The following is an 11,836-nucleotide window of genomic DNA, read 5'->3' on the forward strand; positions in this document are numbered from 1 at the left end:
AGGCCAAAGTCCTTTTAAGGGGAAAGCAGCAAAGGGCTTATGAAATGTTCCAGTCACTCCGAAAAATATGGAGCTGCATCAACATTACAGACAGACAGTCATCCAGCCCATCAGTGAGGCCCATTTTTATTTTTTCCAGTTTGCTCCAACACAAACTACGGTTCCATTTTAGCCTCATTTTTTTTTTTTTTTTTTTAAATAAATCAAATTTAGCAAGAGAGCCGTGTCAGCTGTGTAGAAGCATAATGTGCTTATAGAACGTGACCTAAAATCTCTTTAGACACAAAGTGCAGTTTGCCGTCCCGAGAGAGGGGCAAATGAAAACTGCTGACTTGATCTTAATTCCAATCTGGAATCCTCGCCACACCACGAGGGTTTAGGCTCATGTTGCGCTTGCTGCACAAGCTATAGTCGTAGATCCTCCTTCAGGTAAACCATGATACGTAATATACATGTCTGGCTTGTGTGCCTTTTGATTTCAAATTGTAAAGTCATCATTTCATTGAACCGAGTAAAGAATGACAGCTCACGGGGGGATATGATGCCAAGATAGGAAATCTTTTATTACAGAGAAAAAAAACTTTTCTTCCAAAATATAGAAATCTGTACAACTTCCGCACAATCAATTTACATGAACTGTACAAATTTACAGCAGTTCATCACAACATACCCAAGGAAAAGAAACTGAACACGATAAAGATGTACTGACATGAAATCACAAGATAGACAGCTTTTCTTCTTGGGTAAGCTCAGATTTTTTTGTCTATTTTCTGGTTTTGTACGTAAATAGAAAAAAAAAAAAAAAGGAACAAACTGAAAAGAAAATAAAGAAGAAAAAAAAACAACAACAACAAAAAAAACAAAGGATACGTCTACACTTACAGATCATGGAAACTAATTTTTTTTTTTTTTTTACCAAAACAACTTTGGTCCTTGCCAACACTCCCATCACAAATGGCTTCACTTACGAAAAGCATTATCCATGTTAAAAGATGAAATACAAAAAAGGAATAAATCTAAAAACACCTAAGGATAGCAATTATTGGCACTTCCCATGTGTAATGTTATGTACTCTACCATATGCCGTACAGTTACAATACATTCTACAATATGTAAAACACCTCAAATGTGAAAGTGGCAATAATTCAACTAAATCGATGACAATTTTGACGATGACAACAACGAAACTGCTGTTCCCTTCCCGTTTCATGTCTTAACATGCACAACTTCTCCACAAGGGTATTTATTGAATGTCCGAGGCCTGAGTTTGGCAATACATTCCAGGAGAGACTCCTTGGGTCTCAACAAAAAAATAAAAATGTCACACAACTTCAACTTGACATATTTAGTGCATTTTATGTGCTATTTTACCTCTGACTACTCAAAGCACTCTCACGACAATGTAACCTATGTGCGCACAAGCTCAATGGATGCCATTTCAATAATCAATATTACTAAGGACTTAAACCATTTCCGGTGGTGGTAGTACAGTTGAGAAGGTGTCGAAAGGGGATTTTGGTGACAATTTTTTGAATTTTTGTTTAGCTCTTAAAAAAAACAAAAAAAAACAAAAAAAAAAAAACAAGGTCTGTTAAAAGTGGGTTAGATCACCAGACTACAAATCCTCTTAAAAAAAGAGGATGAAGAGGACAAAATGGGGATGGCGGAGTGGAAAGATGAGAAAATCTACCAGTGTGACCATAAAATACATCTAGAGAAAATTGAGTTGGGACGATCATCTCGCGTCCAAAATATAGATCAACCTCAAAACATCTCGTCACATGACATAAAAGCTTTTAATGGAGCAGTGTGATTTTAAAAACGGGTGTCCACCACGGAAACCAAAGCCGTGGGATGCCATCCCAGCGAGCTCCTCTCCATCTGGCCAACATGGAATCGCTGCTTTTCACAGATTGCTGAAGGGAGTATCAACAGAGAGCAGGGGAGGGAGGGAGGGAGGGGGGGGGGGGGGCTAGGTTGCAGTGCGTCAAAGGCTATAGCTCTATTACCCATGATCCTCTCAGGCTTAGGGAAGCTTAAACACCCATAGGTCTGGTGATGAGCGGTGAACCAGCCTGCTGTGACAGAGATTTGGCCAGTGGCAAAGGCCCGGGCGGCACCTGAAGCCCCCCCCCCCCTCCTCCCACCCGGCCTCTGCTCCAGCTCACTGTTAACCACTCAGCCCCACAACCAGGAGTGAGGTGTGTGTGGGGGAGGGTGGGGGTGGGGGGGGGGGGTACATCAGACAGCCATCACACCCTTTCATATGCATGTAAACAAAGTTGCTACTCAAATGCGGTAATCGAGTGCAGCGCAATCCAGTGAGATGAAAACAGAAAACAACGGCCTAGTACCCTCATTCTTCATCTTTGATCCTTGTTTCCTCATCTCTCGCTAGACCCCCCCCTCCCTCCCTCCCTCCCCCAAGTGCAGCGTGAGCACGCCAAGCGCATGTGCTGGTTTTTGTTTTCGACCCATCACTGCTTAGGGAGGGTCGAGGGCTTGGTGGGGGATGTTGAATAAGTCAAGAAGAGGGGGGGGGGCGGGGGGCTGGAGGGATTTTAGCTGCCCTGGACAAAAAGAGTCCGGCCCTGGCCCCCCTCCCCTCCCTCCCTCACACCAGCTCCCCATCCCCGCCTCCCTTACCCTGCTCCCCACAGCGATGGATGATGATATGTGTCACATTAAGTCTACCTGCGTCCACAGGGGGTCAGCTAGCAGCATGCTGGCTCGCTGTTGCCTGAACAGGAGGTCTGAGCTGAGGGGTGATATGTGGCACGTGAGGCACTCTGACCCCCCCCCACACACACACACACACACACACACACACACACACACACACACACACCAGGAGAGGAGTGAAAGGGGGGGGGGGGGGGATTTGATGCTGCCAGGCTGGAATATGGACATCTCCAGTGAGGTGTCCAGGCAGCGCATGAACCAGGTTGGCTCACATACGCCTGATAATAGTTTAAAAATCACAAATGGCTCATAATTCGTGACGACGAGGTCTTCGTAAGGCAATGAACCTCCGATGCACATATAAGGATCTCCTTCTACAAGACCATGGGAATAAGTGTTAATGCAAAGGAAAATAGGCTGACGAGGCCTGGTGTTTTCAAATTTAAAAGTTCAAATTAATTTCTCAACAGTCGGCGCTCCAGACCTCCCTTTGGCTAAAGTCTTACACAGTCATCACTTAGTCCAGACCCGTTCAGACTAACTTTTTTTTTTTTTTTTCCAAATCACCATCTGTGTGTCTGGGGGTGGGGGAGGAGGGGGTGGGGGGGTTGGGGACAGCTTAGCTCTGCATCCTGCCAGAGCGAACAGTGCCATATGAACGGATGACAGAATGTTTCTAACATACCACCAAAAAAAATACTCTCCAAATCAAGCGCTCCGAAATGTTCACAAATACAGTGTCGTCAAAAAAAAATAAAAATAAAATAAAAAAAGTTTTGAAATCCAGAGTTGCACACTCCCGATTTAATAGACATTAGTCTATCCCAACGTGGGAGCTACAGTATGAACAAACGGCTAAAAACAGGGAGGGCAATACAAACGGCGTGAAAAGATGACATTCGAATGGATGGAATGCAGGCGATTTTCTCTACAAAGTACACATCCCACACAATCTCACGTCAAAGTGCATTCAACGTCAACTCAGGGCCACGAGACCAAGATTTGGGTAAAATAGCCCCCCCCCCTTTGCTACACTTTGAATTTTGGCGATGCGGGAGATGACAACGTGGTTGGAGGAAAGGGGGCAATATTAACAACACAGGAACTTGATTGTGATTTTCAACAACATTCATTAACTTGGGGGGAGGGGGGGGGGGGAGACAGGAGACGGATCCCCTGCTTTTCCCCCGGAAAGCCCCACACACACACACACACACACACACACACACACACACACACACACACACACACACACACACACACACACACACACACACACACACACACACACACACACACACACACACACACACACACACACACACACACACGTGATGGGAGGGCGACGGTGCAGCGGGACACACTGGTATCCACAGGTAGCAGGTGTCACAACACATTCCACTTGCACTTACAAAGAGGCCGAGAGAACGCCGAGATGACGGTTTTCTGAGGCTCTGTGTTGATGGTTGATAGTAGGGGAGGCAAAGTTAAGACTGAAAGCCTTTTTTTTTCCCCCAGCTACAAGATAAAGCAAACTAATTCCCTGTGGTCCAAAAAAGGGGGTCTTATAGAAAATAGAGATGCTCTCATTGGGTGTTTCTTTACCTTGAGCTTGGATTGTGAAAGGCGTCAGTCTAAACCTCGACTTCCTCCCCGCCCAAGAAACAAAAACGAGTGAAAACGGCAAATTGAAAAACCTCAGGATTTTGAAATTCAAGGGGTGTAGATCCTTACAATTTAGGTTCTGGTGTTCTGCTGTGGTGTGTTAAACATGTACCCATAGTAACCACAAGTAAGAAAGTGCAAAGTCAATGATAGCCCCTTCTGAGATGGAGCTGATCACCATGTTGTTTACAGTCGTGGGGGGGTGGGGGGTGGAGCCCGTCTCCGTGGGGGTTCCTGGTTGGTTGGTTGGTTGTTTAGCTGCCCCAACAGTTCCATTTCCACAAAGCTTCTCCTAAAATAAGTGCCCAGCTGATCCAATGACTCAACAGAACAGATGACAATGGGGGGGGGGAGGGAGGGGGGGAGAGGGTAAAAAATATCAAACCTACAAGGTTTCCATCACCTGGACGATAGGCCACATCCTCTGTTTTTTTTTTTTTCTTCTTCTTCTTTTTTCTTCTTTCACTATTTCATTTCATATTCTTAGCTTCAAAAAGGCTCACCCTGATCTGATCATACGATCTGACCAGCCACGACGGGACCCAGAACAAAAAGTAGGCCGGGGGTGGGTGACGGCGGGCCTCTTTAACTGGACACAGTCATCATATTGTAGGCTTTGGAGGGACTGGTTCTGCCCAGCACCATCATCTCCTCCTTGCAGCTGATGTGACTGTCCACCATGGGGTTCCCCGACATGCCGTTTCCTGAGGGGGAGCCGACGGTGGCCATCGTCGGCATTCCTACGGGGCAGGGCTGCGACTCGTACAGGACGCAGATGGAGCCGTCCTCGCCGATGCGGTAGGACACCTCGAAGGGGTCCACCCAGAGCGTGAGCTCACTGGGCAGCAGCAGGTAGAGTTGCTGGATGGTCAGGCCGATGCGCTGGCCCGCCTGCCCCACCAGTGGGTCCATCTTGTGGTTGATGCGGATGCATCTGTAGCCTGAACCCTTGCAGGGCCTGTCTGGGAACCAGTGGTGCTTGTATTGCTCTGCAGAGACAAAAAGGGGGGGACGGACAGAAAGTTAAGCTTTGGAGTGACTACCATCACCGCTTGGAATAACAATGTAAAGTCAAAAATTGCATCATGTGCAATTAAAAAAAAATAAAAATAAAAAAGGAGAAGAATGTGTTGAAAGGTTGAAACAGAACAGTCTTGTGTACTTTCTGTGTGTTAGATAAGTCAAACGTGATCCACTAAAAATACCACGGCTGTAAAAACTGTAAAAGATGAAAGCGTCATAAAAAGAACTAAAACACACCAGGTGCTTCAACCAAATAACAGTCCAAGACTGGCGTTTTGGCCAACTAATAAATAATGTCATTATTTAAATTCAATCCCATTGGAAACACTGCTGACTGTTCGAGTGTGTACATTTGGGTCGTCTCCAATAAGAATCGGGCTCAACGATTAAGAGATCTTAATCTCATGTATTGCTATTTTTTTGCCAGGAGGCATCTCGGTTGTAAAACAAGCTGGGATCCGACTCCTTAATTACTGTAATCCATTACATTTTCTAAATATGCAAATGTCTCCCTCATGTTACAAGTCTGCCCTTGTGGATGTCTTGCGAGTAAAAAGAAAAAAGACGTACTTCTCGACACTGAAGTGCAGGGCACAGTTGTGTTCAGTAGATGAAAGGACAGAGAAGCGCCACCTGTTTAAGAGTCCTGATAAGCGGCCATAAACAGGCGGCCAGTGTTACCCTGGGCCTACGTGACAAAAAAAAAAGAGGGCCATTGAATTGCACAATCCCTCCCCTGGCCTTCGTCAGTGTGACGGACTCTCCCATGACTGGCTGAACAAAAAAAAAAAACACCAAAAGTGTCGGCCATCTGGGACACCAGGCTCCGCCTCTTAAAGAGAGAGGACCTTGTTTTTCTTCTTTTTTTCTTCTTTCCTCCCCGTCGGTGTGGAAGTTTTTTTTTCTTTTTTCCAAAGTGCAGTGAAACTAGTGACGCTGCTTACGGGTACGCTCGAGGCATTTTAGTGGTTCAGATGGTGAAGGGAAAATTACACTGGTGACTGTCAAGCTTTTGGGTGTTTGAGGAAGTCACATATGGCTCACTCTTTTCCTTGCAAAAATTCTCTTTTGGCATATAAAAAGGACTTTCTAACTTTCTTCCAAGGATAGTTTTAAAATCTGACCTCCCCACTTTAGCCCCCCCCCCCCCCCCCCCCCCCTCTACATGCCACATCCATTTGAATTGCCATTGATTCTAACTTCATTGTAGCCACAGAAATACAGGGTAAGTGAAGTAGGCCTGCTTTCAGGAAAGCAGGCCACCTGTATGCACCCACCGGATAAACCCCCCCCCCCCCCCCCATCACAGAAGGCTGTATACTGCCGAGCTAATGGAGGGACTGGAACTCGTGAAAGAGCACAAGGGGCTGAATGATCTTTCAGCCTCGGACTGAGGAGCCACAAAAGGGCCTCAAACCCTGGAGCAGCTGGAGAAAGATCAGCTCAGCAGGGCCTGTTCTTAAAAAAAGGAGGGCACACGGGAGGAAGAGGAGGGGGGTGGGGGACAGGTAACGTAAGAGAAAGCAGACGAGTGTGCGCTTGACCCCGTTTAACAACAGAGGGTTGTTCATTCTTCGTGGCTGAGCTCGGACCGCCAGTAAACAAAAGCGTAAAAGGAGATTCTCTTTTGGCTCGCTCTGCACGCTTGTTGGGTGTTTTCATCAAACCCGTTTTCTGGACGAGCATCAAATCCCACCGCTGCCGATAAAAATAGACGGATCGAAGCTCTCTCTCGACAAACTATTACGCAACTATCGTGATTTCAAATCTGGTCACTGGGCCTAAATTTGCCCACTTCCCTCCTCTCAGCACAAACAAGGGGAGCTAGGCACCCCTAGCCTTTCAGCATGCAGACACAATAGTGAGTGATTGTGGCGTTTCCAGGCACAAAAGAGCTCTGGCTGGCCTAGTTTAGTAGCAGAATACTACCACATGCTTTTGTTTCTGCCTCGCGCACAAAATGAGACCGTGGACATTTTTTGGGTTTTAAAAATTGGACTATAATCAGTTAACGACAGCAGTTTCAAATTACCGTATCGTAGCCAAGTCTCTCACACACACACACACACACGACAGATGAACCTTATTATTCACATCACTTTGCTATAATTCATGTTTATGCGCACTAAATATATATACGGCGGGTTCCAATTTATTTCAGTGGATTTCCCCTCCGATTACGCTGCCTGTGCCTTTAATGTCCTCCTATAGGCGCCCACCAGGAAAAACATCCCCCTCCCCCACCTGCAGACCTCACCGAGTCCATACAACCCAAACTTTTGTCTTGTTTACAAACACAGTCGTGGAAATGTGCTAGTGATGATCTTTTTTTGGGAAATCTTATCTGAAGATTTGCTTCAAATAACTCCCCCCCCCCAAAAAAAAACATGTATGCCTATTTTACACAGGCAATTGTAAGGCCACCTACAGTGAATTGCAGTTCATCTTTGGTACTAAATGGTATTATGTCGTTCTTTTTGGGCAACCAGTTATATTCTTACCGTGGAGATGTTCTTATTTACCTCCAACAATGATCATACTAGCCTACTGCATCTGCAATCTACATCGTGGATGTTGGTTTTTTTTTTTATATATATATATATATAAGTGAGCTCCTTATGTGGGTCATCTGCTTAGTAGATGGAGTGAGGCAGATGTATAGCAGCTTTAGAGCTCTCTGGCTGGAATGTGTTCACAGCAGAAAAAAAAAAAAAAGAAGAAAAAAAATCAGACAATCTGCGAGCTGCACGGTTCTCCTAAAAAAAAAAAATTTGATTTCACTGTAAATAGCTAATGTGTTCAAATGAACGGGAGGCGTGGTAAAACATAATATCACCGTAAAAACACGGTCAAAATGTAAATACCAGAAGGAAAAAAAAAAAAAACAAGGTCATTCCGTCACTATTGAAAACACACACGCGGCGCAAAATGTGATGTTTTCAAATAAAAGAGTGTTTATAACATTGAAATAGATATGTTTGTAAGCCCCCCCCCGTGCTGCAGAATGGTTTGGCGTTGGACGTGTTTTCATTATCAACCCATTTCGTCCAATGCATTACGTAATTGAGCAGCCTCACTGGGGGCTGTTTTGCTCAGTTCTCTGAGAGCTTTATCGACCGAGGCGCACTTCCTTGTTTGAGGCTCTTCGCACCCCCCCCTCTCCCCCTCCCCCTCCTTTTCTTCTTCCAAACAAAGTAACACATCCAACCGCCTCGTTTTGTATCTTTGTGGGAATAAAATATCCGATGGCAGCAATGTAACCGTCGACAAATCGTTCGATTAAGATCGCCCGCTGTGTTTACTCGTGTTTTTCTTTTTCTCTCCCTTTTCCCTCTTCGACGTGCGCAAACGGTGGTGCGCAAACAGCGGCGTGCGTTGGTAGCGCTGACAGCGAACACTATGCGAGAACAAAGAAAAGGCTTCTTCAGAATCACTCTCAACCCAAATAAAAGCCGAATTCAAGCATTCGACGCAACAACGACACCTAAGCTAAACGTGTGAGAATGTAGTGTATGCGGTGAGCCGTTTGTTAGCGGCGTCTTGTGGGCAGAAATAAGAGGATTTTCTGGTTTCCTTACCTGACAGAATATCCTGTAAGCTTTGGTTGAATGTTTGGACCTGTCGGTCGTTTACGTGACCTTTTACCCGCAGAAATCTCGACAGAAATCCGACGGCGGCGGTGATCTCTGGTTTCATCGTTCCCCGGGCACAAAGGGTATGCATTGAGAACGGCAACGGCGGCGATCCGTGCTTCGTTTTCGTCCCTACGTGTTCGTCCGACCGTTTTTCTCCACTTCGTCCGAGCGGCGATCCTTATCAGTTGGCTCTTTCGTTTTTCCTCTTGGCATTTATTAGTCGAGGTGGAGGGGAGTTTCTCCTTCAGAGCGAGTCCGTGTGCCGGGACGGTACAGTGTTGTGGGGCAAATAAACGCCTGTTGTTGGTAAATACAGGGGGCAGTTGCGGGGGGGGAAGTCACTTGGTGCCACGTCTACCAAACCTCCACGCTCACTTTCCTCCACCAGAGTGAAGCTCTCCGACTGCTGATGCGGCTTTTTATACCTCTCTCTTCCTCCTCCCTCCGCACAGCGCCGACACAAGCTTGCTACAGCAACAACAGCTCACCAATCCCCGGTCCCTGCCACCGTCTGACGAGCCCCATATAGGCGGAGTGCAGCGGCCGCGTCACCGCTCTGAAAATAAACAGCGGTATACGCAGCGTGAAGCCGCGCCGCGTTCACTGGCTGTCGGAATTCCTCGAGGCAGGGGGAGAGAAGAAAAACAGAGAGGAAACAAAAGCAAACGACCACAAAGGAAACGACCACAAAGGAAACGACAAAGTAGAAGAAGTTGGAATCTGCGGCAGCAACTGAAGCTACTTTACATTTGTATTCTATTTCAATTCGGCCCGTAACCAAAAGGCTGACAGAATATATCGTGAAATAGGCCTAAACAGTAACATTTACTTCGCTGTATCCAAAATCTAATCCGTCCATGGTTTAGGAACATCTCTGATTGTGCCTCTCTGATTAGCCTTCCTGGTCTCCATTCTCCACCGAGAAACACATTCCAACAGGTCGTCCTGGTGGCCTGTCGGAGTTTAACATGCTGACCAGCTGCCTTTTGTTTCATGCCATCCCCCATGTCTCTCCTGCCTCTTCATTTCAACTCTCTACCGTGTCTAATAAAGGCAAAATACCCCCCCCCCTCCTCCTTCAAATAGAAACACATGACACTGTTTATCTCATGTGCTTCAGTAGTTTTGAGTTCTCCTGTTCAGAAATCACATCTACAGCAGCCTGCCTTCTGTTGCATGTCCTGTGAAAACCATGTGTCTCTAAAACGTCAACTGTTGACTGTCATGAGCTGAGAAAGACAAAGACTCAGTTTCACGCTTTGTGACAATGCATTCTTTTTTCTTTTTTTTTTAAATAATCCAATGCGGTCTAATTAGCTAAGGAAGTGGTTCAGCGGCATTTCTCCAATTTTTTCACAAGTGACCAGAATGTATTGAGGGAAGTGTAAGTTTGCTTAATAAAGCTGTGGGTCAGACATTGCAAAATGTACCTCATTAGGAGTTGTTTGGCCTAAAGATGTAGTCATCTATTTAAAAGTAGTACACGTTTAAAGACTATTTCTGTTTTACACTGCAAGATCTTCATTTGTAACAACTCTTATCTGTAAACATTTGGTCCGAACAGGTTGACCGACTGTTTGTGGTAATGTTCTTTTTTAAATTTTTTTATTGCTGCTTATTATCAGGTCAGGCCGTGGTGTTCCAGCTAGAGAACAGGTGTGTGTGTGTGTGTGTGTGTGTGTGTGTGTGTGTGTGTGTGTGTGTGTGTGTGTGTGTGTGTGTGTGAGTGAGAGAGAGAGAGAGAGAGAGGAGAGAGAGACAGAGACAGGAACAGAGAGCGAGACAGTTTACATTATCTCAGTTCAGTGTGTCACCTCAGTGCCTTGTTCTTTCTCAGTGTGTGTGTGTGTGTGTGTGTGTGTGTGTGTGTGTGTGTGTGTGTGTGTGTGCGTGTGTGTGTGTGCGTGTGTGTGTGCAAATCTGTGGCTGTTTATCCACATATGCAACAGGAAGAGTCTCTATCAACTGAAAGAGTGGTGTGTGTGATCCCGTCAAACGCAGAGGGGGCCGGCCAACAACATTGTGCCAGGAAGCAGTGGAATCTGCTTTCTTTTCAGCGGCCAGTCCCTACCTGCTCATTAAAATCAGTGGGAAAGTACAGGCTGCTGTGCTTTGTTTGGTGCAGACACAGTAACAATGACCCACTGAGCGCTCCAATCATGATGCAAACCACACTGATTGGCTCAATCACGGACCTGAAGGTGTACAGAAACGCACGCAAAAAAATCGAGACGCAGAAACCATCGGCGCGATAGAGATGGACTCATGCTGCCAACTTAAATAAACTCTCCAGTGTTTCCCTGATGTCACTTATCTGACCACTCAACTGTCTTGAGAGTATTTTGAGTCTTCATTTTTCAAAAAAAAAACGGGAATTTTTGACTTCTAATTCACTGTCGGGCTTTCAATGGAAAATGGAAAAATAATGCCTTGCAATTGAAATATGTTACAACCTTATTTGTACAAAAGTGCAGCCGACTCAGTAAAATATGTCAACTTTGATGGTATTTCTTAGAAGAAAATATGTCCATCACGCCTATTGCCTTATACCCCTGAAGCTTTAATTCTATCATTGTTTTATTTTACTTCTTAAAGTTTTGCAATGTACAAAAAAAAAGTGATAATTGGACCGTTATTTTTTTATTTAAAAGTGCATGTATGTTCCGAAAAGTTGCAGTCACATAATATAAAATGAAATACACCACACCCTCTCTTTAATATAGGAGGAGAATTGTAACATTTAAAAGGTTTATTCATTGCTAAAGTTTTGTTTTATCTGAAACCGAAAAAAAAATAATAAATGTTTCTTTAGAATAACAATTTCAGTCTGG

At 45.2% G+C, this 11,836-nt stretch overlaps 1 protein-coding gene across 1 annotated transcript; it reads right to left on the reverse strand.

The window, feature by feature from the left end:
- Window positions 1–537: 537 nt before the first annotated feature.
- btg1 (B-cell translocation gene 1, anti-proliferative) lies at window positions 538–9,429 on the reverse strand. The gene is made up of 2 exons (XM_068716674.1): window positions 8,949–9,429; window positions 538–5,336 (listed from the first exon to the last, which is right to left on the reverse strand). Exons 1-2 carry the CDS (start codon window positions 9,091–9,093, stop codon window positions 4,933–4,935), a joined length of 549 nt encoding a protein of 182 aa, XP_068572775.1. The 5' UTR covers window positions 9,094–9,429; the 3' UTR covers window positions 538–4,932.
- Window positions 9,430–11,836: the final 2,407 nt, after the last annotated feature.

Source organism: Cebidichthys violaceus, unplaced genomic scaffold (assembly GCF_023349555.1).
Source record: "Cebidichthys violaceus isolate CVI_PGR_0920_01 unplaced genomic scaffold, fCebVio1.0.p SCAF_200, whole genome shotgun sequence".
Taxonomy (NCBI): Eukaryota; Metazoa; Chordata; class Actinopteri; order Perciformes; family Stichaeidae; genus Cebidichthys; species Cebidichthys violaceus.